This window comes from Pithys albifrons, chromosome 29 (genome assembly GCF_047495875.1).
Source record: "Pithys albifrons albifrons isolate INPA30051 chromosome 29, PitAlb_v1, whole genome shotgun sequence".
NCBI classification, from domain to species: domain Eukaryota; kingdom Metazoa; phylum Chordata; class Aves; order Passeriformes; family Thamnophilidae; genus Pithys; species Pithys albifrons.
In genome coordinates, this window is record NC_092486.1 from 756,759 (window position 1) to 783,131 (window position 26,373).

General features: G+C 57.2%; 1 protein-coding gene across 1 annotated transcript in view; it reads left to right on the top strand.

Annotated features, from left to right (window-relative positions):
* The window catches only part of SLC4A5 (solute carrier family 4 member 5), a 55,652-nt gene that overhangs the window by 19,041 nt on the left and 10,238 nt on the right, over window positions 1-26,373 (top strand). The window contains exons 6-18 of the mRNA XM_071578945.1: window positions 4,025-4,120; window positions 4,783-4,838; window positions 8,253-8,410; window positions 8,488-8,575; window positions 8,731-8,885; window positions 9,383-9,541; window positions 10,870-11,044; window positions 11,755-11,888; window positions 14,789-15,060; window positions 19,316-19,377; window positions 21,064-21,264; window positions 23,211-23,324; window positions 25,929-26,090. Coding sequence (XP_071435046.1) covers window positions 4,025-4,120; window positions 4,783-4,838; window positions 8,253-8,410; window positions 8,488-8,575; window positions 8,731-8,885; window positions 9,383-9,541; window positions 10,870-11,044; window positions 11,755-11,888; window positions 14,789-15,060; window positions 19,316-19,377; window positions 21,064-21,264; window positions 23,211-23,324; window positions 25,929-26,090 — 1,832 coding nt within the window. The remainder of the gene's footprint in view (window positions 1-4,024; window positions 4,121-4,782; window positions 4,839-8,252; window positions 8,411-8,487; window positions 8,576-8,730; window positions 8,886-9,382; window positions 9,542-10,869; window positions 11,045-11,754; window positions 11,889-14,788; window positions 15,061-19,315; window positions 19,378-21,063; window positions 21,265-23,210; window positions 23,325-25,928; window positions 26,091-26,373) is intronic.

A 26,373-nucleotide genomic window follows, 5' to 3' on the forward strand; every position in this document is an offset into this window, starting at 1 on the left:
TGTGTAAAATAAACCATTCATACAGTGTTGAGTTTATAGTTACACCTTCTGATTTCCATATTAATGACTTGGTGAAATCTTGGGCAGAACTTTCCTTTGGGCTTGAAATTTGGGTGGTGCTCTCCTGACTTCATCCCCAGGTGGTCGTGAAGCGTCTTCATCACTGTTGGGTTCTGCCTTTTCTTTGTCCAATGCCATGACCTTGGTAAAATACCAACTGCCCAGTAGAGTCAAAGCCTCCCTCTCCTCACTGAGAAAAGGAAGGAAAAAAACCTGGAAGCTCAAAACAGGTTTATCCTTCAACTAATTATATATATTTTTACAGAAAGGAGACAATTACAAGAAAACTCCAATATAACACACACACAAGTTAGATATAACAAAAAATAACTACTAAAACCAGATTCCATCACTTTAGATTTATAAAGCACTCTAAAAGACACTCAGCAAGGCAAAAGAGAAAGAATAACAACAAAATCTTTCTACATCCCTGAGCTAAAACAGAATGCAAAGTAGCAGAGGCAGCAGCCAAGGCCCAGCACAACAGCAGAACATCCTCTCAGGACCAGAGCCATGATGGGCACTGACTAAGCCACTCCCACACTGACTTTTATCTTTTGAGATGATGTCAGAGTATGGTGTGGAATCCCATTGGCCAGTGGTGTCAGCTGGCCCAGCCCAGCTCAGCTCAGCTGAGAGTCTCAGGCCTACTCTGAAAGCTAAAGTCTAAATTTAGGCCTGCACTTGGCTAAACCCATAACACCTGTGGAACTTGTAAAATCTTGCCTTCAACTCCACAAAATCTTGGCTTTAACTCTACAAAATCTCGGGTCTTTACCATTTCATCCTATTGAAGTGTCTGCTTACCTTAATTTATGACTTCTAACCCATGGCACCCTGGTCTCTATAACTGCTGGCCAGTCTGTACCAGAACGAGGCGATTCCAGCACTTCATGCTGTGTTTGGGTGATCCTGCTGTGTGCTGGTTACAGGTGACCCTGCAGGGGAAATGAACCCAGCTCAGGAGAGGTTCTAAGTCAGAGCTACAATTTAATACCAACATTGCAATCAATGCAGTGGCACAAAGAGCAATTGGGTTTAACCCCCAAGCCCAGCAGTCTAACCCAGCCCCCTGGGGCACAAACACAGGGGGGTTTGGTGGCCCCTGTGCTGAGCCCCACGTGGTTCCCCCGAGGCCAAAGGCAAAGGAGGGGACAAAGCTGTTGGTGCAGATGATGGCAGAGTCTGGGGGAGAGTGGGGGGCTCCTCCTGTGCAGGGTCTGCTCCTGCTCTGGATGCCAGGAGTGGTGCCAGAGGTGCCCAAAGGGCAAGATTGTCTCCCCTGAGGTTTGGGTGGGAGCCCCCAGTGCCTCCCCCAGGGCAGGGAGTTCCACCCTGGGGGATCTGACTCTGGCACTCAGGGGGGATTTTGGACTCGTTGCTGGCCCCTGAGCAGAGCTGAGCCCTCAGGTGGGTGTGGAGGTGCCAAGGAGTCCCTGCAGGGCAGTTCTCCCAGCTCCTCTGCCAGGCTTCTTTCCCAGCCAGCTCCCAGCCTGAGGGCTCAGCTGTGCCCTGGGCAGCTGCTGCCAATGGGCCCTTGGGAACAGTTGCTGGGCAATGGCCCAGAGGGTTTGGAATGCCCAGCTTTGGGCACCCCCACACTGGGACAAACTGGGCCCACCTGCTCAGCTGGGACACCACGCAAAAAAACCCACTTTATAAAGCAGAATTAGAAATTTCACAAAACTGGGAATTTGGTCCCTTCTCTCTTTCGGTGCCCGTGGCAGCTCCGTGGTTGGTACTGGAATAAACACTGTTGGCACACTGGAAATGGGTCATGCCCAGCAGGAATTGCATCACTGTTTTTGTTGGGTTTAACCATGAAACAAGAGCAGGGGGGATGTGGTGGCAGGTGCTGCCTTGGAGAGATGAAGAGCAGCCCAACAAAACTGGCCCAGATGGTTCTGCAAAAGGAAAACACAGTTTGGGGAATTAAAGAGGTTTTCTGAGAAAATTCTGGGCCTAACACAGAAAATCCTTGGGAGAAAAGGAAGTTTTTATGTCAAGTAACCTGGGACGAAAAATGGGACTTGTCACCAGTTTAGGGAGGAGAAACAGGAAACTTGGTAAATATTCTGAAGTGTGAAGTTCATGGCAAATGTCAAGGGTGGGTTTCTTTGAAGAATTATTGGATTAAAAAGCCAAATTAAGTGTTGGGTCTTCCCAAGCAACAGAATTTGAATTTCTGGACCCACTGATGGCCCCAAAGGAGTGTTGGTTGGTTGTGGGATGGGGCAGGAAGGTTTGGGGAGCAGAAAGGTTTAGGGTAGGACAATATTATTCTAATGTTTCCCTTAACATTCCCTTATTGCCAAAGGGCAAATTCCTGTGGGTGGGATGAAAGTGCAAACAGGAGCAGGAGAGAAAATCCAATTTCTGGTGTTTCAGTGCCAAAGGGTCATCACTGTGTTGATTTCCAGCCTGAACTTTTACCCTCAGCCCCACCCAACGTTCCCCAGGGCTCCTCCAGCTGCTCCTTTCTCCCAGTCTGTGGCCTCATCCAGGGAATTATTGGATTAAAAAGCCAGATAGAGTTTTGATTCTTCCCAGTTGCACTTCTGGCCCCACTGATGGCCTGGAAGGGAGTGTTGGTTGGGCTTGGGGTGGTGCAGGAAGGTTTGGGGTAGGACTGTTTATTCTAATGTCTCCCTTAACATTCTCTTACTGCCAATGGGCAAATTCCTGTGGATGGGATGAAAGTGCAAATGGGAGGAGAAAGGAAAAACAGATGGGAAAATTTTGATGGGTGGGAAGAAAATGCAAAGAAGAGAAGGAGGGAAAATCCAATTTCTTGTGTTTTGGTGCCGGAAGGGTCACAACTGCAATGAGCAGCTGATGTTCAGCCTGTCCTGTTGCCTTCAGCCCCACCAAGGCTCCCAGATCCCCTCTAACATCTCCTTTCCTCCCCTCAGCCCCACCAGGGCTCCCCAAGACTCCTCCAACATCTTCTCTACCCTCAGTCCCACCAAGGCTCCCCAGGTCTCTCTTCTGCCCTCAGCCCCCCTGGGGCTCCCAGGCCTCCCTGACCTCTCGTCTCTCCCAGCCCCACCAGGGCTCCCAGGTCTCCTCTCCCCACCCTCAGGCCCCCCAGGGTCCCCATGTCCCCCTGACCTCTCCTCTGTCCCCACCCTCAGCCCTCTCAGGGTCCCCAGGCCCCCCTGACCTCTTCTCTGTCCCAGCCCCACCCAAGGGTCCCAGATCTCCTCTCGCTCAGCCCCCCCCCAGGGCTCCAGTGTCCCCCCGGACCTTTCCTTTCTCCCCACCCTCAGCCTCACCAAGGTTTCCATGTCCCTCTGACCTCTCCTCTGTCCCAGCCCCCCCAGCCCCCCAGGGTCCTCATGTCCTCCCTGATCTGTCCTCTGTCCCAGCCCTCCCAGGGCCCCATGTCCCCCCCTGACCTGTCCTCTGTCCCATCCCACAGCTCCCCCAGCCCCCCCGACTTCTGCTCCGTCTCAGCCCTCAGCCCCCCCTGACCTCTACTCTCCCCCAGCCCCACCAATGTTCCCATGTCCCTCTGACCTGTACTCTGTCCCAGTCCCCCCAGCCCTCCCAGGGCCCCATGTCCCCCCTGACCTCTCCTCTGTCCCAGCCCACAGCCCCCCCAGGGCTCCCATGTCCCCCCTGACCTGTCCTCTGTCCCAGCCCGCAGCCCCCCCAGGACTCCCATGTCCCCCCTGACCTGTCCTCTGTCCCAGCCCCCCCAGCCCCCCCAGGACTCCCATGTCCCCCCTGACCTGTCCTCTGTCCCAGCCCGCAGCCCCCCCAGGACTCCCATGTCCCCCCTGACCTGTCCTCTGTCCCAGCCCCCCCAGCCCCCCCTGACCTGTCCTCTGTCCCAGCCCCCCCAGGTCCCCCTGACCTGTCCTCTGTCCCAGCCCCCCCAGGCCCCCCTGACCTGTCCTCTGTCCCAGCCCGCAGCCCCCCCAGGGCTCCCATGTCCCCCCTGACCTGTCCTCTGTCCCAGCCCGCAGCCCCGTGCGTGGTCCTGCCGCCGGCGCCGCCTTCCACCGCTCCACGGAGGACCTGAGGATGCGGCAGAGCGCGAGCTACGGTCGCCTGCGTAAGCCTGGGGGGCCTGGAATTGCTGTGGAGAACCAAACCAAAGTCTGTTGGAGGGTTGGGGTGGGTGGGGCCATGGGAGGGGTCCCAGCACAAGGGGGGTTGTGTAACCACGGCGTGGCTGATTCCAGAAAAACTCATGGAATTGTCAAGGTTGGAAATGCCCTCTGAGGTCATCTCCAGTTGGAAGGGACCCGCAAGGACCATCGAGTCCAGCTCTTAAGAGAATGGCCCATCCAAGGATTGAAGCCACGACCTTGGTGTGATTAAGGCCAAGTCTGAACCAACTGAGCTCATGCCAAGGTCAAGCCCAACTGTTACCCAAGGACTGTTGTGTTCATCACTGAACTTCATTGGACTCCATGATCCTTGGAGGTCCCTTCCAGCTCGGAATGTTCTGTGAAATCCTGTCCCCAGGTGCCACCTCCACTTGTTTTCTAATCACTGCCAGGGTGGTGCCTTCACCAGTGCCCTGAGCCAAGGCCTGACCAGCCTCTCAGTGAAGGGGTTTCTCCTGATCCTTGGGGTTTCCTCTCACTGCTCCTGGTCTGGAAGCTCAGCTGTGAGAAATAATGTTGGATTTCCTTGCACAAAGTCCTCCCACTGTGTTTTCTCCTCACATATGGGGTGGTTTCCTCACCTCCTCTCCCTCCCCTCCCTCAGGTCATGCACAGAGTCGGAGCATGAACGACATCTCGGACACGCCGAGCACTGACCAGGTAACCACCCAAAACATCAGGGCAGAGCAGTGAGGAGCAGCTCCAGCACACGCAGGGTGGGGCTGTTTTCATCCCACCATCCAACCCCATCCCCATGTTGGGTTTGTTCCCATCCCACCATCCAATCCAGGATGGGGCTGTTCCCATCCCACCATCCAACCCAGCGTGGGGCTGTTCCCATCCCACCATCCAACCCAGCGTGGGGCTGTTCCCATCCATCCAACCCAGCGTGGGGCTGTTCCCATCCAACCCCATCCCCATGATGGGCTTGTTCCCATCCCACCATCCAATCCAGGATGGGGCTGTTCCCATCCCACCATCCAACCCAGCGTGGGGCTGTTCCCATCCATCCAACCCAGCGTGGGGCTGTTCCCATCCAACCCCATCCCCATGATGGGCTTGTTCCCATCCCACCATCCAACCCAGGGTGGGGCTGTTCCCATCCCACCATCCAGCCCCAGGGGGCTCTTTTCATTCAACCATCCAACCCCATTCCAGTGATGGGGCTGCTCCAATTCAACCATCCAACCCCATCCCCATGATGGGATTGTTCCCATCCAATCCCATCCCCATGATGGGGCTGTTCCCATCCAACCCCATCCCCATGATGGGATTGTTCCCATCCAACTCCATCCCCATGATGGGGCTGTTCCCATCCAACCCCATCCCCATGATGGGGCTGTTCCCATCCAATCCCATCCCCATGATGGGGCTGTTCCCATCCAATCCCATTCCCGTGATGGGATTGTTCCCATCCAATCCCATCCCCATGATGGGATTATTCCCATCCAACCCCATCCCCATGATGGGGCTGTTCCCATCCAACCCCATCCCCATGATGGGGCTGTTCCCATCCAATCCCATTCCCGTGATGGGATTGTTCCCATCCAACCCCATCCCCATGATGGGATTGTTCCCATCCAACCCCATCCCCATGATGGGGCTGTTCCCATCCAATCCCATTCCTGTGATGGGGCTGTTCCCATCCAACCCCATCCCCATGATGGGGCTGTTCCCATCCAATCCCATTACACTGTTCCACTCCAACCATCCAATCCCATCATTCAAGCCCATGGGGTTTTTCCCATCCAACCATCCAACCCCATCCTTGTGATGGGGTTGTTCCCATCCAACCCTCCAGTCTCATTGAGTCGTTCCCATCCAACCCCATCTCCATGATGGGGTTATTCCCATCCGACCATCCAAACCCATGGGATTGCTCCCATCCCACCATCCAACCCCATCCCCATGAAGGAGGTTATTCCCATCCAACCATCAATCCTTGTGATGGAATCATTCCCATCCCACCACACAACCCCATCCCCATGATGGGGCTGTTCCCATCCCTCCATCCAGCCCCATCTCCATAAAGGAGCTGTTCCCACCCCACCACCCAACCCCGCTGAGCTCCCTCCCAACCCAAGGGGAGGTCCATGTGAGCCTTGTGTGGGCTCACCTGCTCAATATCCACACAAATTCCTAATTAGGGAAGTCAATGCCTGTATTGATCCCTGGGGATTCGTGGGGAAGCTGTGCCAGAAGTGACTCCTGTGCCTGGAATCTGACTGTGGAATCAGGGACGTGAGAGGATGCCAATGGAGCTTGAGATCCTCAGGATGGAGAAACAAATTCCATAAAACCTTTGGGTGGGAAAGGAAAGGTGCTTGGAAGAATGAAGGGATCCCTAAAGAGCCTTTGCCTGGTTGGGTGAGGGCAGGGGGTAAATCCCATCCAAGCACATCTCATGGAAACATGGATTCAGCTCCCAGGAGAAGGGTCTGGAAGTAGAGCTGGGCTCTGTTTTCCCTCTGTTTGCCCCACAGTGGATGTGGGTTCTTAATGCAAAGCTCATGGAGGGCTCTTCCCCCCTGCTTGGCTTTCCAGAGGGAGCTGGGAAGGAGGTCCAGCTGCTGGGGTGGTGCCTGGGAATTTGAGGGATCAGCAGGATTTGGGGCTGTTGCTCTGCTGGATGATCCATTCCCATCCCAGGCTCTTTATCTGGGAATGGTTGGGGCATTCCATGGAATTGGCTTTGTCTCTGCCTGTGCATGATTTCAGCATGAACCCAAGGGAAACTTCCTGGCACTGTGGGGTTCGAGGGGGTGACATGGGATTGGTTTTCCCCAGGGATGTCCTCACTGCCCTTACCTGGGCTGGTGCCATTTAGGGCAAAGCCAAGGCTGGAAATCTGTGTATTCCCAGGAGCCACAGCACAGGGACACCACCCCACCGGGGCAGCTGAAGGTTTCCAGGGCACCTTCCAAAGCCACTCAAGCCAAGGAACCCCAAATGTCCCCTCCAGCAATGGGGTGTGGAGGGTTAATCCCAAAATATGCAAAGCATTTCGGTTTAATCACCCTCTTAGACCCACCACAAAGGGACCTGTTCAGTGTTCCACTCAGCTTAGTGGCCACTGGTGACTCCTGCTCTGCTTCCAAAGCTGCACTGGAGGAGCTGCTTTATTATTATGATTTTTTTTTCCATTTGGATTTAGAAGATTAGGAAGGGCAGAGCTGCTGCCTGGCTCACATGCCTCCCCTCAGGCTGCCACATAGATTAGGATAACACCCTGCCTGGGCTGGCACTGAACCCTTTCACACTCCTAATGAAAGAGCTGCAGGGGAGGAGAGACCTGGGGAACAAATCCATGAATGAGGTTTCCAGCTGCCATTATTTGTTCCTGCTCCCAGGAGGAGCATGAGGAGGAATGAGACACAAACCCCTGCCCTGTGCAGAGCACTGAGGGTTGTTGCTGTGCTGTGCAGGGTCTGGGGCTGCAGAGCTCAAAATAAACCTCAATTTGCCTTTTGCCTTCTCCAGGATGAGGATGAGGATGGGAAGGAACGGGGTCCAAACCCCTCCCTGTGCAGGGCACTGAGGGTTGTTGCTGTGCTGTGCAGGGTCTGGGGCTGCAGAGCTCAAAATAAACCTCAATTTGCCTTTTGCCTTTTCCAGGATGAGGATGAGGATGGGAAGGAACGGGGTCCAAACCCCTCCCTGTGCGGGGCACTGAGGGTTGTTCCTGTGCTGTGCAGGGTCTGGGGCTGCAGAGCTCAAATTAAACCTCAATTTGCCTTTTGCCTTCTCCAGGATCCCTGGGGTTTGGCCCAGATGTTCCACAGGGGGATTTCATGGAGTTTTCCTTGCATGGACCCCAAAAGCACCTTCTCCAAACTCCTTGCGCTGGGGAGCCCTGAGAGGGGTTCACAGTTAATCTTGGTTTAGTGGCATTTTCAAGTACCAAGGAATTCAGCTTTATGAACTTTTCCCGGCTAATTCTTGGGTGTGGCTCCAGAGTCTCCTGCTCTGGGAGTCCTGGGACCATCAGAGATGAAGAGGTTTGGGTTTTCCTGGCCCAGGTGTGGAAAAGAGAGGGAAAAGCCAAACCCTTCCCCACCTTTGTCTTTCCAACAGCTGAAGAACAAGTTCATCAAGAAGATCCCTAAGGATGCTGAGGCCTCCAATGTCCTGGTGGGAGAAGTGGAGTTCCTGGAGAAACCCTTTGTGGCCTTCGTGAGGCTCCTGCAGGCGACGATGCTGGGAGGGGTCACAGAGGTGCCCGTCCCCACCAGGTGAGTGCAACTCCAGAGCACTGGGTGGTCTCCTGACATGATCCAAAGTCACCAACACAGCACCTTCCCCTCCCCAGATTCCTCTTCATTCTCCTGGGTCCTGCTGGAAAAGCCAAATCCTACAACGAGATCGGCAGAGCCATCGCGACGCTCATGGTGGATGATGTGAGTAGGTGCCACCCCCAGCCCCCACAGGGACCTCCTGCTCAGAGCCCAGAAGGAAAAGCAATTTCCATCCCATCACCCCACCAACCTGAGCTTTAACACCCCATGGGCCTTGTGGGTGCTCCAGGCTGAGCCCCTCCTGTGCCCACCCCCAGCTCTTCAGCGACGTTGCCTACAAAGCCCGGGACAGGGAGGACCTGATCGCCGGCATAGACGAGTTCCTGGATGAGGTCATTGTGCTGCCACCCGGAGAGTGGGACCCCAACATCAGGATTGAGCCCCCTAAAAAAGTGCCCTCGGCTGAGAAGAGGTGGGTGGGAGCTGTGGGGCTGGAGCTGCCCCTGTGGCCACCTCGGGGTCTCCTGCAGTGGAGGTGCTGCAGCACCTTGGCTTGTCTTCATCCCTACAAACAACCTCTGCAAACGCTCCCCAAATCCTCATTTCCAGCAGTTTTGGCCCCCAGAGCTGGTTTTTCACTTTGCAGGGACAGCCTCTAGTGGGAGGTGTCCGTGCCCATGGCAGGGGGTGGAAGGAGGTGATCTTTGAGGTCCCTTCCACCCCAACCACTCCATAATTCCACGAAAACCTTGATTATCCACCTGTGTGGAGCAAATCCAGCCCTGGCTCTTCCCAAAGTGGAAGGAGATGATCTTTAAGGTCCCTTCCACCCCAAGCACTCCATAATTCCATGAAAACCACCTGTGTGGAGCAAATCCAGCTCTGGCTCTTCCCAGACTCCCCCCAAAGCCGAGCTGCCCTGGGTGGGTCCTGCCCTGGGGCTGTGCCAACACCGGGTCTGTGCCGCAGGAAATCCGTGTTCTCCCTCAATGAGGTGGGGCAGATGAACGGCACTGCCGGTGGCGCCGGCGCCGGAGCAGGAGGAGGAGGAGGAGGAGGAGGAGGCAGCGAGGATGGGGAGATGCCTGAAGTTCATGAGATCGGGGAGGAGCTGGCCTGGACTGGCAGGTGAACCTGCACCCACCACCCACAAACCTCTCCAGAGGGTGCCAGCAACCGCCAGCACCTCCTGCTGGATCATCCCGTGGTGTCCTGGGGCATGGAGGGGTGGAATCCTTTGGGAGCAGAGGTGTGAGATCCTTTGGGAACAGAGGGGTGGAGGCCTTTGGGAATGGAGGGGTGGAATCCCTTTGAGGCATTAGAGAGGTGAGATCCTTTGGCCATGGAGAGGTGGAATCCCTTTGGGAGCAGAGGTGTGAGATCCTTTGGGGCATAGAGGGATGGAATTATATGGGAACAGAGGGGTGGAATCCTTTGGGCATGGAGGGGTGGAATCCTTTGGGAACAGAGGGCAGAAATACCTTTGGGAACAGAGGGGTGGAATCCTTTGGGAACAGAGGGCAGAAATACCTTTGGGAACAGAGGGGTGGAATCCTTTGGGAACAGAGGGCAGAAATACCTTTGGAGCAAAGAGGCGTCAAATCATTTGGGGCACAGAGGGGTGAGATCCTTTGGGGCACAGAGGGGTGAGGTCCTTTGGGGGCACAGAGGGGTGAGGTCCTTTGGGGCACAGAGGGGTGAGGTCCTTTTGGGGGGCACAGAGGGGTGAGGTCCTTTGGGGCACAGAGGGGTGAGGTCCTTTGGGGCACAGAGGGGTGAGATCCTTTGGGGGCACAGAGGGGTGAGATCCTTTGGGGGCACAGAGGGGTGAGGTCCTTTGGGGGGCACAGAGGGGTGAGGTCCTTTGGGGGGCACAGAGGGGTGAGGTCCTTTGGGGGGCACAGAGGGGTGAGATCCTTTGGGGGGCACAGAGGGGTGAGATCCTTTGGGGGGCACAGAGGGGTGAGGTCCTTTGGGGGACACAGAGGGGTGAGGTCCTTTGGGGCACAGAGGGGTGAAGTCCTTTGGGGGCACAGAGGGGTGAGGTCCTTTGGGGGGCACAGAGGGGTGAGATCCTTTGGGGGGCACAGAGGGGTGAGATCCTTTGGGACACAGAGGGGTGAGGTCCTTTGGGGGGCACAGAGGGGTGAGGTCCTTTGGGGAGCACAGAGGGGTGAGGTCCTTTGGGGGGCACAGGCTTTTGTGCAGCACCAGATCAATTTATATAAACATCTATATATTTATACCTCACAACTGCCCAGAGCAGCTGTGGCTGCCCCATCCTGGAGGTGCCCAAGCCAGGCTGGAGGGGGCTTGGAGCACCCTGGGCTGGTGGGAGGTGTCCCTGCCCATGCCATGTAGCTCAATGGTCTTTAGGTTCCTTCCAGCCCCAGCCATTCCATGATTCAGTTCTGGTGGAAGTCACGTGTGTCTGGTGCTTGGTGGTGTCTCCCCAGGTTTTGTGGTGGCCTCTACTTGGATATCAAGAGGAAGCTGCCCTGGTTCCCCAGTGACTTCTACGAAGGTTTCCATATCCAGTCCATCTCTGCCATCCTGTTCATCTACCTGGGCTGCATCACCAACGCCATCACCTTCGGGGGCCTCCTGGGAGATGCCACAGACAACTACCAGGTCTGTCCCAGGAGAGGAGGTCACTCTGGCCTGGGGACAGAAAGCTGGGATGAGATGGGATGGGTTGGGTCTCACCCTCCCTGTGCCATGCCAGGCTTTGCTGCCAGGGCTGGGATGAGATGAGATGGGATGGGTTGGGTCTCACCCTCCCTGTGCCATGCCAGGCTTTGCTGCCAGGGCTGGGATGAGATGGGATGGGTTGGGTCTCACCCTCCCTGTGCCATGCCAGGCTTTGCTGCCATAGCTGGAATGAGAAGGGATGGGTTGGGTTTCACCTCCCTGTGCCATGCCAGGCTTTGCTGCCAGGGCTGGGATGAGATGGGATGGCTTGGATTTCACATCCCTGTGCCATGCCAGGCTTTGCTGCCAGGGCTGGAATGAGAAGGGATGGGGTGGGTTTCACCTCCCTGTGCCATGCCAGGCTTTGCTGCCAGGGCTGGAATGAGAAGGGATGGGGTGGATTTCACATCCCTGTGCCATGCCAGGCTTTGCTGCCAGGGCTGGAAATTCACCCTCCCAGTGGGATTGGCAGTCCTGAAATAGTTTCAGGATGGGAAAATCCATCTCCATGGCAGGACCAAGGGGACCTGGTCCCAACCATCCCACACAGGTCCAAGGAAAGGTCCTTCATTCCCACCTCGGTGTGGGGTGTCCCTGGGGGTGTGGCATGGCACAGCATCACCATAATTCCAGGTGTGCTCCATCCCCAGGGGGTCATGGAGAGCTTCCTGGGCACGGCCATGGCAGGCTCCATGTTCTGCCTCTTCGCTGGGCAGCCCCTCATCATCCTCAGCAGCACTGGGCCCATCCTCATCTTCGAGAAGCTGCTCTTCGACTTCAGCAAGTAGGTGGTGGTGATTCCAGGGGGCACTGGGGGACCTGGCACAGGTTTTTAATTATTAGAGAGGCCTCTGCCCCAATTAAGGTGCAAACGAGACCATGAGCAAAGCCAAGAGTACGGAGTTTATGTGAGACAGAGAGAGAGGGACAGAAAGAAATAGGAAAGAGGAGGAGTGGGGAAGAGAGGGACAGAGAGAGGTTCCACAGACACCATCTCACCACTCCATGGAACCTGCTGTCATCCCATGGGTCTTCTGGGGGTCCCACAAAACGTGAGGTCCAGGGGATTAATTGATGTTCAGGAGGCTCCAGGCACCTCCCCTGGCGGGGGAAGCTCTGCAGACTCGTGACAGGGTTTGCTGCATCACTTGGGTCACCTGCAGGTGGTGGGAGGCCTCAGGAACGAGTCTGGGGGCACTTTAGGGGTCCTGAATAGTTTGGGACCCCTCTCAGCTGCCTGTCACGTGACTGTCCCATGTTTGCATGGTCTCCATGGGTGGGGGGGCTACTCCTGCTCTGGTTTGGTGTGGAGAGACTCCCCCACCCCATTCCCAAACACTTCTTCTCCCCCACCCACTGGGGTGGGTTCTCCTGCTGATTTGGCTTCCTTGTGGACAAAGTCTTCCTCCCCAAGCCTTGTTTGCTTCTCCCTAGACCTGAGACAGCTGGCCAGTGTTCTGATCTCAGGTCTCACAGTGCAGAATCCCACCAGGAGGCATCTCTGGGAGGGTTGCTGGGTGGTCACAGATGGGCAGTCACTGATTTGCACTTTGACAGAAAGTCTTTCTGGGATTTGGACAATTAACAACATGAGGACCCACCTGTACCTGGGTGGGAAGTGTCCCCCAGCCTCCAAAATGTCCCCCAGGCCCCAAAATGTCCTCCAGCCCCCAGTGTCCCCCAGCCCCCAATGTCCCCCAGCCCCCAGTGTCCCCTAACCCCCAATGTCCCCCAGCCCCCAGTGTCCCCTAACCCCCAGTGTCCCCCAGCCCCCAGTGTCCCCTAACCCCCAGTGTCCCCTAACCCCCAATGTCCCCCAGCCCCCAGTGTCCCCTAACCCTCAGTGTCCCCCAGCCCCCAGTGTCCCCTAACCCCCAGTGTCCCCTAACCCCCAGTGTCCTCCAGCCCCCCAGTGTCCTCCAGCCCCAAATGTCCCCCAGCCCCCAGTGTCCCCCAGTCCCCAGTGTCCCCTAACCCCCAGTGTCCTCCAGTGCCCAATGTCCCTAACCCCCAGTGTCCTCCAGCCCCCAGTGTCCCCTAACCCCAAGTGTCCCCTAACCCCCAGTGTCCCCCAGCCCCCCAGTGTCCTCCAGCCCCCCAATGTCCCCCAGCCCCCCAGTGTCCTCCAGCCCCCAGTGTCCCCCAGCCCCCAGTGTCCCCTAACCCCCAGTGTCCTCCAGCCCCCAGTGTCCTCCAGCCCCCCAATGTCCCCCAGCCCCCCAGTGTCCCCCAGCCCCCAATGTCCCCCAGCCCCCCAGTGTCCTCCAGCCCCCAATGTCCCCCAGCCCCCAGTGTCCCCCAGCCCCCAGTGTCCCCTAACCCCCAGTGTCCCCTAACCCCCAGTGTCCCCCAGCCCCCAATGTCCCCCAGCCTCCCAGTGTACTCCAGCCCCCAATGTCCCCTAACCCCCAGTGTCCTCCAGCCCCCAGTGTCCCCTAACCCCCAGTGTCCCCCAGCCCCCAGTGTCCTCCAGCCCCCAATGTCCTCCAGCCCCTAATGTTCCCCAGCCCCCCAGTGTCCCCCAGCCCCCAGTGTCCCCTAACCCCCAGTGTCCTCCAGCCCCCCAGTGTCCCCTAACCCCCAGTGTCCCCTAACCCCCAGTGTCCTCCAGCCCCCAATGTCCCCTAACCCCCAGTGTCCTCCAGCCCCCAGTGTCCCCTAACCCCCAGTGTCCCCTAACCCCCAGTGTCCTCCAGCCCCCAATGTCCCCCAGCCCCCAGTGTCCCCTAACCCCCAATGTCCCCCAGCCCCCAGTGTCCCCTAACCCCCAGTGTCCCCTAACCCCCAGTGTCCCCCAGTCCCCAGTGTCCCCTAACCCCCAGTGTCCTCCAGCCCCCAGTGTCCTCCAGCCCCCAGTGTCCTCCAGCCCCCAGTGTCCCCTAACCCCCAGTGTTCCCCAGCCCCCAGTGTCCTCCAGCCCCCAATGTCCCCCAGCCCCCAGTGTCCCCCAGCCCCCAGTGTCCCCTAACCCCCAGTGTCCTCCAGCCCCCAGTGTCCTCCAGCCCCCAATGACCCCCAGCCCCCAGTGTCCTCCAGCCCCCAATGTCCCCCAGCCCCCCAGTGTCCTCCAGCCCCCAATGTCCCCCAGCCCCCCAGTCTCCCCCAGCCCCCAGAATCCTCCAGCCCCCAGTGTCCTCCAGTGTCCCCTAACCCCCAGTGTCCTCCAGCCCCCAGTGTCCTCCAGCCCCCAGTGTCCCCCAGCCCCCAATGTCCCCCAGCCCCCAATGTCCCCCAGCCCCCCAGTGTCCTCCAGCCCCTAATGTTCCCCAGCCCCCAGTGTCCCCCAGTCCCCAGTGTCCCCTAACCCCCAGTGTCCTCCAGCCCCCAATGTCCCCCAGTCCCCAGAGTCCCCCAGCCCCCAGTGTCCCCTAACCCCCAATGTCCCCCAGCCCCCCAATGTCCCCCAGCCCCTCAATGTCCCCCAGCCCCCCAGTGTCCCCCAGCCCCTCAATGTCCCCCAGCCCCCCAGTGTCCCCCAGCCCCCAGTGTCCCCTAACCCCCAGTGTCCCCCAGCCCCCCAGTGTCCCCCAGCCCCTAATGTTCCCCAGCCCCCCAGTGTCCCCTAACCCCCAGTGTCCTCCAGCCCCCAATGTCCTTCACCCCAGAATGTCCCCCAGCCCCCCAGTGTCCCCCAGCCCACAACACACTCTCATGGAGCTGCTCTTGCTCCCTCCCCATTTCCAGAGGCAACGGCATCGACTACATGGAGTTCCGGCTGTGGATCGGGCTGCACTCGGCCCTTCAGTGCCTTATCCTGGTGGCCACCGACGCCAGCTTCATCATAAAGTACATCACCCGCTTCACCGAGGAGGGCTTCTCCACCCTCATCAGCTTCATCTTCATCTACGATGCCATCAAGAAGATGATTGGGGCCTTCAAGTACTACCCCATCAACTCGGACTTCAAACCCGACTACGTGACCATGTACAAGTGCGAGTGCGTTGCCCCCGACCCAGGTGAGTCCAACTCCTGCTGGGGGTGGGTGGGGAAGGGGCCGGGGCTGGGAGGGTCCTGGTGTGGATAAATCCCATGGGATCATTGGCCAAGGACATGGAAAGGGGCAGAGACCTTGTCAGCCTGTGGTGGAGAGGCCTCGTCCTCACCCTCCTCCTCTGAGGGTGGTTCTGAAGGTGCAAGAAGAGCCTTGTCCTACATGGATGAACATCTCGGTGCTTCCTGGGGCACAGTGAGTGGTGCCAGGAGGAGAGACTTCATCCTCGTCCTCACCCTCCTCCTCTGAGGGTGGTTCTGAAGGTGGAAGAGTCTTGTCCTACATGGATGAACATCTCGGTGCTTCCTGGGGCACAGTGAGTGGTGCCAGAAGGAGAGACTTCATCCTCATCCTCACCCTCCTCCTCTGAGGGTGGTTCTGAAGGTGCAAGAAGAGCCCCCATGGATGAACATGTTGGTGCTTTCTGGGACACAGCAAGTGGTGCTGGAGAGACTTGGTTCTCATCCTCTTCCTCTGAGGGTGGTTCTGAAGATGGAAGAGCCTTGTCCCCCATGGATGGGCATCTTGGTGCTTCCTGGGACACACCATGTGGTGCCAAAGGGAGAGACTTCATCCTTATCCTTCTCTGAGGGTGATTCTGAAGGTGGAAGAGCCTTGTCCCACATGGATGGAGGTGTTGGTGCCTTCTGGGACACAGCAAGTGGTGCTGCAAGGAGAGGCTTCATCCTCGTCCTCATCCTCCTCTGCTGAAGGTGGTTCTGAAGGTGGAAGAAGAGCCTTGTCCCCCGTGGGTGGAGGTGCTGGTGCTTCCTGGGATGCAGCAAATGGTGCTGGAGATTTGGGATCTCAGCCTGGAGCTGCCAGACCTGGATGGATAGGAAGGAAACACAGAAACAAAAGGACATTTTGGATCATTAATTCCAACCTGCCTCTGATGGAATCTCACTCTCCAGAACCCACCTGGAGTGGGTTTGTCCTCTCCAGTGTCTGGGACACCCTGGGATGTCCCAGCTGGGTGTGGAGACCCCCAAGGATTGATTTTTGTCCTCCTTTTTTTTGCTCCTTTTCCAAAAGGAGAGGCCACTGGGCTCTGAGCAGATGGTCCTCCCATGGCTCCCCTGGGTCTGCTCTTGGAGAGACCTCCTGGATGATCCCTGACCCCAACTGTGCAGCTCCTGAAGGACCACCAGGAAGGGAGTGGGGAGAGGAGCTGCATTGATTTAACAAGTCCAAATAGAAACAATTTTGGGGAAGTATCAGCTGCAGGCAGAGGAGGCTGGTGGGGAATGAAGGTGATGGTGAAGCCCTTCCCAGAATTTAAAGCCTCCAAGACCTTCCACCCAAAGTGTTCCCAGGCCCATCCTGAGGATTCCATGAAGGAAAAACAATGACATAGTTTAATTTTGCATTTCCCTCAACTCCTGCTCACCCTCCACCCACTGAGCAACACAATCCCATCGGGATTGGGAGCCCAGAGGAGACCCCACTGGGATTGGGAGCTCAGAGGAGATCCCACTGGGATTGGGAGCTCAGAGGAGATCCTGTTGGGATTGGGAGCTCAGAGGAGATCCTGTTGGGATTGGACAGCCCAGAGGAGATCCCATTGGGATTGGGAGCCCAGAGGAGATCCCATCGAGATTGGACAGCCCAGAGGAGATCCTGTTGGGATTGGGAGCTCAGAGGAGATCCTGTTGGGATTGGGAGTTCAGAGGAGATCCCGTTGGGATTGAGCAGCTCAGAGGAGATCCCGTTGGGATTGGGAGCTCAGAGGAGATCCTGTTGGGATTGGGAGCTCAGAGGAGATCCCGTTGGGATTGAGCAGCTCAGAGGAGATCCCGTTGGGATTGGGAACTCAGAGGAGATCCCGTTGGGATTGGGAGCTCAGAGGAGATCCCATTGGGATTGGGCACCCCAGAGGAGATCCCATTGGGACTGGACAGCCCAGAGGAGATCCCGTTGGGATTGGGCACCCCAGAGGAGATCCCATTGGGATTGGGAGCTCAGAGGAGATCCTGTTGGGATTGGGAGCTCAGAGGAGATCCCGTTGGGATTGAGCAGCTCAGAGGAGATCCCGTTGGGATTGGGAGCTCAGAGGAGATCCCGTTGGGATTGGGAGCTCAGAGGAGATCCCGTTGGGATTGGGAACTCAGAGGAGATCCCGTTGGGATTGGGAGCTCAGAGGAGATCCTGTTGGGATTGGGAGCTCAGAGGAGATCCTGTTGGGATTGGGAGCTCAGAGGAGATCCCGTTGGGATTGGGAACTCAGAGGAGATCCTGTTGGGATTGGGAGCTCAGAGGAGATCCCGTTGGGATTGGGAACTCAGAGGAGATCCCGTTGGGATTGGGCAGCTCAGAGGAGATCCCGTTGGGATTGGGAGCTCAGAGGAGATCCCGTTGGGATTGGGAGCTCAGAGGAGATCCCGTTGGGATTGAGCAGCTCAGAGGAGATCCTGTTGGGATTGGGAGCTCAGAGGAGATCCCGTTGGGATTGAGCAGCTCAGAGGAGATCCCGTTGGGATTGGGAGCTCAGAGGAGATCCCGTTGGGATTGAGCAGCTCAGAGGAGATCCCGTTGGGATTGAGCAGCTCAGAGGAGATCCTGTTGGGATTGAGCAGCTCAGAGGAGATCCCGTTGGGATTGGGAGCTCAGAGGAGATCCCGTTGGGATTGAGCAGCTCAGAGGAGATCCTGTTGGGATTGGGAGCTCAGAGGAGATCCCGTTGGGATTGGGAGCTCAGAGGAGATCCCATTGGGATTGGGAGCCCAGAGGAGATCCTGTTGGGATTGGCAGCCCAGAGAAGGTCCTGGAGCCAACAGAATTCCTTCCAAAGGAGCCCTCCCCAATGTGAGCAGTGGGAGGGTGAAGGTGGACTCTGAACACAATTCCCAGGAGCAGGAATATCCCAACTGGAGCTGTGACCACCTCCAGGGAGGTGTCCCCCTTTTTCCAAGCCCCATCCCGAGCACCCACGAGGCACTTGCACCCCAAAAACCTCTGCCCTCTTTGCCACCCATCCCTGTCCCTCACTGCCCAGGGCAGTGATGCCCACGTTGGACTTGCCATTCCTCTAAATAACGAGAAATCCTCTTTATTCCCCCCTCCATCCTTTTCATTTTTATTTTTTAATCCTTTTTTTTCTAATTAGCTCTGATTTTTGATCATTTTAACTGATTTGTCCCATATTTGTCTCTGCTGCACACATCAATTTGGGCTGATTTCAATCTCAAGTGAGTATCACCTTCTGAATATTAAAACTCTTTTAATATTTGATACTCTTCCCCCGTGAGGCTTTTGGTGTTATTTTTCTTTTTTCTTTCATGTATTTTACTTTTCTCTCTCTGCTAAAAGGGTTTGTGTAGAGCCCTTAGGGGGTCTCTTAAATACCACCAAATACCAATTCTGTGCTGCCCTTTAAGTTGTAGAAATCACCAATTTCTGGAAAAATAAGAGGATGTGGAGGGGAAAAATAAGGATAAAAAGGCGGTTTTTAGCGCCTGGTTTTGGCAGCCGCTTCTAACCCAGCGATCGCTTCTCCTTCATTAATCCTCGGCGCCGGGCACGGGGCAGCCGGAATGCCCAGTTGGCACAGGAAGAGGATGGATCGGAGGGAAAAGGGGTGGGAGAGCAGAGCGGGCCCCGCTGGGGGTCCCGCGCCCACCGCGACCCGCCGGGAGCCGAGCGGAGCCGGAGCCGCCGGGGGCTGGAAAACGGAGTTTTGCAGTGAGACACCAAAACCCACCCCGAAAGTCATTTAAAAAAAAAAAAAGAAAACTAAATAAAACAAATTTTAAAATGTTTTTTTTTTACAAAAGGGCGAATTTCTTTTTTTTCTTTTTTTTTTTTTAAAGCACGATTTGATGCTGCCTCTCCGAGAGCAACAAGCTGCTTTCTCAGCCTTTCCCCCCGCGGGTTTCAGCCGCGGCTGTCGGAATGCTCCGACCCACCTTCCTTGGGATGCTCCTAAAAATTTCAGGCGCTGGGAAGCTCCTAAAAATCCCCGCCCGGCCCTGGCCAGCCCCGGAGGGAGAATCCACACGGGAGAAGCCGCGTCCTCCCTGCGGCGCCGCTGGGATTAATCAGGGAGAAGCCTGAGCGGGGTTAGACCCGCGGGGCTGTGCCCGGTGCCGCTCCGCCCTGGCAGTGCCATCCCCGGCGGCTCCCGCAGGATGTGCCCCATCCCACGGCGCCCGTGCCAGGCTCGGGGGGCCCAAACGCCGCGGTTTGGCCCCAAACCTCACTGACCAACTCCTTTCCCGCAGCCAACGCGACCTTGGGCGATGCTGCAGCTCCAGCGGCCCCGAACAGCACTAACGTGTCTCTGGTAAGGGCTGTGCCCATCCCGGCGGGAATCCCGGGAATTCCGGGGGGAGGGAGGGCACAGGGAGGGGCTGTGCCCATCCTGGTGGGAATCCGGGGGGAGGGAGGGCACAGGGAGGGGCTGTGCCCATCCTGGTGGGAATTCCGGGGGGAGGGAGGGCACAGGGAGGGGCTGTGCCCATCCTGGTGGGAATTCCGGGGAGAGAGAGGGCACAGTTTGGGGTTCTGCCCATCCCGGATGGAATTTCGGGGTGAAGGAGGGCAGAGTGAGGGGCTGTGCCCATCCCGGTGGGAATTCCGGGAACTCCGGTACGAGGGAGGACAGAGTGAGGGGCTGTGCCCATCCCGGCGGGAATCCCGGGAATTCCGAGGTGAGGGAGGGCACAGTGAGGGGCTGTGCCCATCCCGGCGGGAATCCCGGGAATTCCGAGGTGAGGGAGGGCACAGTGAGGGGCTGTGCCCATCCCGGCGGGAATCCCGGGAATTCCGGGGTGAAGGAGGGCACAGTGAGGGGCTGTGCCCATCCCGGAGGGAATCCCGGGAATTCCGGGGTGAAGGAGGGCAGAGTGAGGGGCTGTGCCCATCCTGGTGGGAATTTCGGGGTGAGAGAGGGCACAGTTTGGGGTTCTGCACATCCCGGATGGAATTTCGGGGTGAAGGAGGGCAGAGTGAGGGGTTGTGCCCATCCCGGCGGGAATCCCGGGAATTCCGAGGTGAGGGAGGGCAGAGTGAGGGGCTGTGCCCAGCCCGGAGGGAGGGAGGGTCGGATTTGGGGTGGTTTGGGGTCAGGGTTGGGCTCAGCGGCACCAAATTCCCGGTTTTTTTGCCTGAATTAATGCCAGCCCTGGGGCCTTCCCTGGTTTGGGGCTCCCGGTGGGAGCAGCCCCAGGAAATGCCCCTTTCCTGGCATGGGGATTCTTTAAAATACTAATTTGGGGGGTAGCTGGCCATGAAATATCCCCTTGTAATTCCTTAAAATAGGAATTTTGGGCACTTGGCCACAAAATATCCTTTTGCAATTCCTTAAAATACCAATTTTGGGGGGTTGGACATGAAACTCCCCTTTGCAATTCATAAAATACTGACTTTGGAGGGTTTGGCCACGAAATACCTCTGGTAATTCCTTAAAATGCCAGTTTTGGGGATGTGGCAATGAAAAACCCCTTTGCCAGTCCAAAAAAAAATACCAGTTTTGGGCATTTGGCTGCTAAAAACCCCTTTGCAATTCCTTAAAATACCAATTCTGGGGGTTGGCCATGAAATATCCCCTTGAAAATCCTTAAAATACCAATTTTGGGGTTTTGGCCATGAAATACCCCCTTGAAAATCCTTAAAATACCAATTTTGGGGGGTTGACCATAAAATATCCCTTTGCAGTTCCTCAAAACACCAATTTTGGGATTTTGACCATAAAATACCCCTTTGCCTTTCCTTAAAATACCAATTCTGGACGTTGGCCATGACATATCCCTTTGCAGTTCCTCAAAATACCAATTTTGGGGTTTTGGCCATGACATATCCCTTTGCAGTTCCTCAAAATACCAAATTTTGGGGCGTTTGAGCACAAAGTGCCATTTCCTCACAGTCTGGAGTTGCCAAAACGTCTCATTTTTCTCTCTTTGGTCGGGAATTGCTCCTTTCCCCCACCCCAGGAAGTGCTGACTTTGCTTTCTCGGGCCTTTCTCCCCAGTCCAATGCTATTAACCTCACAGCTCTGGACTGGACTCAGCTGAGTAAGAAGGAATGTCTCAGATATGGTGGCACCTTAGTGGGCAAATCCTGTAAATTCGTGCCAGACTTGGCCCTGATGTCCTTCATCCTCTTCTTCGGCACCTACTCCATGACTTTGACCCTGAAGAAGTTCAAATTCAGCCGCTATTTCCCCACCAAGGTAAGGGGGGATTTCCATCCTCTTTCCCAAGAGGAGGGAAAATTGGGGGGGTTGGTGTTTTTCGTGGATGCAAAGAAGTCCAGGAAAGGAAATCCCTGTTTTTAGGAGGTGTTGGGAGGAATTGGGATCCTCCCTGAGCTTTCAGCCCCGGATTCCTGGACTCTGGAAAGCCTTTGGTGGGAACCCTCCCACCAACTCTCTCTGCAGTGGAGAGATGCATTTCATGGATTTGGGAGGGACAAGGATAAGGGATGTGCTGGATGGGCACATCCAAAGGGTTGTGGGCAGCAGCTCCCAGTCCTGATGGACACCAGTGACCAGTGGGACCCGTGTAATTAAATAACTTCATTAATGACACAAATGAAGGGGTTGAGCAGGTGAGACCGAGCTGAGGGTGCAGGTGACACTCCCAAAGGGGGGGATATTGGGAAGGAATTCCTGTCTGGAATGGAATGGAATGGAATGGAATTCCATCCTGGGCTGGGATGGGATTCCCAGAGAAGCTGTGGCTGCCCCAGCCCTGGGAGTGTCCAAGGCCAGGCTGGAGCCCCCTGGGACAGTGGGAGGTGTCCCTGGGACAGTGGGAGGTGTCCCTGCCCAGGGCAGGGGTGGCACTGGGTGACCTCCAAGGTCCCTCCATCCCAGCCCATTCCAGGGCTCCTGCCCATCCCTGGCAGCTCCAGCTCCGTCCCACCAGCAGCTCTGGGGGTCTCAGCCCCTCCTCAGCTCCAGCCCAGAGGCAGCTGAAAGACTTGGGGTTCAACTGGCACTGGGATGGATTTCAACTGGCAGGGAGTGGGGTGAGGTGGGATATTGGGAAGGGATTGTTGGCTGGGAGGGTGGGGAGGGGCTGGGATGGGATTCCCAGAGAGACCTGAGAGCCCCTTCCAGGGCCTAAAGGGGCTCCAAGGACTGGAGAGGGACCTGGGACAAGGGATGGAGGGACAGGACACAGGGAATGGCTTCCCACTGCCAGAGGGCAGGGATAGGTGGGATATTGGGAAGGGATTGTTGGCTGGGAGGGTGGGGAGGGGCTGGGATGGGATTCCCAGAGAAGACCTGAGAGCCCCTTCCAGGGCCTAAAGGGGCTCCAAGAGCTGGAGAGGGACCTGGGACAAGGGATGGAGGGACAGGGTCCCCTGATTCTGAATTCAGCTCTCACTGAATAACCCATAACCTTGTGATGGAAGGGGAGAAAAACCTGGATTTCATGAGTTATCCATGGGGGAACTGAGCTGGAAAAGCCCAGGGAGAGACCCCAAAGCAGGAGCAAACCCTCCCTCCCATTAATTCCCCTCTCCATTCATTAATTGCCCTCTCTACCCCATTAATTGCCCTCTCCATCAGTTAATTACTCTCTTCACCCCATTAATTGCCCTCTCCATCCCCTAATTGCCCTTTCCACCCCATTAATTACCCTCTCTACCCCATTAATTGCCCTCTCCATCCCCTACTTGCCCTCTCCACCCCATTAATTGCCCTCTCCACCCCATTAATTGCCCTCTCCATCCCATTAATTGCCCTCTCCATCCCCTAATTGCCCTCTCCACCCCATTAATTGCCCTCTCTACCCCATTAATTGCCCTCTCCATCCATTAACTGCCCTTTCCACCCCATTAATTGCCCTCTCCACCCCATTAACTGCCCTTTCCACCCCATTAATTGCCCTCTCCACCCTATTAATTGCCCTCTCTACCCCATTAATTGCCCTCTCCACCCCATTAACTGCCCTTTCCACCCCATTAATTGCCCTCTCCACCCCATTAATTGCCCTCTCCATCCATTAACTGCCCTCTCCATCCATTAACTGCCCTCTCCACCCCATTAATTGCCCTCTCCACCCCATTAATTGCCCTTTCCACCCCATTAATTGCCCTCTCCACCCCATTAATTGCCCTCTCCATCCCATTAATCCCCTCTCCCCCCCATTTCCCTCTTCCCTCCAGGTCAGGGCTTTCATTGCCGATTTTTCCAATGTCATCTCCATCCTGATTTTCTGTGGAGTCGATGCCTGTTTTGGACTGGACACGCCCAAACTCCACATTCCCACCCTCATCCAGGTTGGGCCGCGCCGGGGGGACCCCCCAGACCCCCCAGTCCCCCCCAGCTCCTCCCCTGGGGGGCCCAGCCCGAGCTCTGCAGTTCCCGGCGCCTCCTCAGCTGCTTCGCCCTTGCTCAGCAATGTTCTAATCTTGGAATTTTCTTTCCTCCCTTTTTGCTTATTTTTCCTCCTTTTCTTGTTGCTTTTCCTCTTTTTTATTTGTTTTCCCTCCCTTTTTTGTTGTTTTTCCTCTTTTTGTTGCTTTTCTTCTTTTTTGTTGCTTTTCCTTCCTTTTTTGTTTTTCCTCCCTTTTTTTGTTGTTTTTCCTCCCATTTTTTTTGTTTTCCCTTTTTTGTTTTTCCTCTTTTTGTTGCTTTTCTCTTCTTTTTTTTTTGCTACTTTTCCTCCCTTTTTTTCCTCCCTTTTCTTTGTTGTTTTTCCTCCCTTTTTTGTTGCTTTTCCTCTTTTTTATTTGCTTTTCCTCTTTTTTATTTCATTTTCCTCCCTTTTTTGTTGCTTTTCCTCCCTTTTTTGTTGCTTTTCCTCCCTTTTTTGTTGCTTTTCCTCCTTTTTGTCCTTTCCCTCCCTTTTCTCTCTCCCTCCCTCTCTGCAGCTTCGCAAACTCATTAGTGACTTCTCTATCTTTATGTCCATACTAATGTTTGTGGGGCTGGATGTGCTTTTCGGACTCAACACCCCAAAGCTCCAAGTGCCTACCGATTTTAAGGTAAAAACAGGGCGAGAAAATCCCATTCCAGAGGAATTTCTCTTCCCCCAGGAGGGAATTTCCCTTCCCCTCCCCCGGGATGTCACCACGGGCTGTCCCAGGGAGCAGAATTTGGGGTGTCCCAGGGACCATCCCCCGAATTTGGGGGGTCCCAGGGAGCAGAATTTGGGGTGTCCCAGGGACCATCCCCCGAATTTGGGGGTCCCAGGGAGCAGAATTTGGGGTGTCCCAGGGACCATCCCCCGAATTTGGGGGTCCCAGGGAGCAGAATTTGGGGTGTCCCAGGGACCATCCCCCGAATTTGGGGGTCCCAGGGAGCAGAATTTGGGGTGTCCCAGGGACCATCCCCCGAATTTGGGGGTCCCAGGGAGCAGAATTTGGGGTGTCCCAGGGACCATCCCCCGAATTTGGGGGGTCCCAGGGAGCAGAATTTGGGGTGGGCGCTGCGGGTGCTTTGGGTGCAGAGGGTTTGGGATTCAGGGATGGATCCGGGACGGGAGTGGCGCTTCCCAAAAGGTCGGTGCTGGCGTTTCTCCCCGTCCCTCTGGTCCCATCCCGAAGTGTCCGATCCTCCTCTGCTCTCCCCCAGCCCACCCACCCCCCTGTGCTCTCCCCCAGCCCACCCACCCACCGTCTGCTCTCCCCCAGCCCACCCACCCCCCTCTGCTCTCCCCCAGCCCACCCACCCCCCTCTGCTCTCCCCCAGCCCACCCACCCACCGTCTGCTCTCCCCCAGCCCACCCACCCCCCTCTGCTCTCCCCCAGCCCACCCACCCCCCTCTGCTCTCCCCCAGCCCACCCACCCACCCCCCTCTGCTCTCCCCCAGCCCACCCACCCACCCCCCTGTGCTCTCCCCCAGCCCACCCACCCACCCCCCTGTGCTCTCCCCCAGCCCACCCACCCCCCCGTGCTCTTCCCCAGCCCACCCACCCCCCTCTGCTCTCCCCCAGCCCACCCACCCCCCCTCTGCTCTCCCCCAGCCCACCCACCCACCCCCCTCTGCTCTCCCCCAGCCCACCCACCCACCCCCCTCTGCTCTCCCCCAGCCCACCCACCCCCCTCTGCTCTCCCCCAGCCCACCCACCCACCCCCCTCTGCTCTCCCCCAGCCCACCCACCCACCCTCTGCTCTCCCCCAGCCCACCCACCCACCCCCTCTGCTCTCCCCCAGCTCACCCACCCACCCCTGTGCTCTCCCCCAGCCCACCCACCCACCCCCCTCTGCTCTCCCCCAGCCCACCCACCCACCCCCCTGTGCTCTCTCCCAGCCCACCCACCCCTGTGCTCTCCCCCCGCCCACCCACCCTCTGCTCTCCCCCACCCCACCCACCCCCCTCTGCTCTCCCCCAGCCCACCCACCCACCCCCCTGTGCTCTCCCCCAGCCCACCCACCCCCTTTGCTCTCCCCCAGCCCACCCACCCCCGTGCTCTCCCCCAGCCCACCCACCCCCCTGTGCTCTCCCCCAGCCCACCCACCCCCGTGCTCTCCCCCAGCCCACCCACCCACCCTCTGCTCTCCCCCAACCCACCCACCCACCCCTCTGCTCTCCCCCCACCCACCCACCCTCTGCTCTCCCCCAGCCCACCCACCCGCCCCCTGTGCTCTCCCCCAGCCCACCCACCCCCCTGTGCTCTCCCCCAGCCCACCCACCCCCTTTGCTCTCCCCCAGCCCACCCACCCCCGTGCTCTCCCCCAGCCCACCCACCCACCCTCTGCTCTCCCCCAACCCACCCACCCACCCCTCTGCTCTCCCCCCACCCACCCACCCTCTGCTCTCCCCCAGCCCACCCACCCACCCCCTCTGCTCTCCCCCAGCCCACCCACCCACCCCTGTGCTCTCCCCCCACCCACCCCTGTGCTCTCCCCCCGCCCACCCACCCTCTGCTCTCCCCCAGCCCACCCGCCTGGACCGAGGCTGGTTCGTGTTCCCGTTCGGGAAGAACCCCTGGTGGGTGTACCTGGCGAGCGCTCTGCCCGCGCTGCTCGTCACCATCCTCATCTTCATGGACCAGCAGATCACCGCAGTCATCGTCAACAGGAAGGAGCACAAGCTGCGGGTGAGCCGCGCCCGGGACCCCCGCGGGGGGCTCGGGGGGTGCTGAGGGGCACTGTGGGGGTCACGCTTTGGGATCACAGCCCCCAGCACAGCCATTGGCATTGGAATGGGCTGCCCAGAGAGGGGGTGGATTCCCCATCCCTGGAGGGTTTGAACCTGAGCTTGGCCGTGGCACTGAGTGCCATGATCTGGTAAAGGGACTGGAGTTGGACCAAGGGTTGGACTTGATGATCTGGGAGGGCTTTTCCAACCCAATCCATTCTGTGATTCTGTGGATGTGGCAC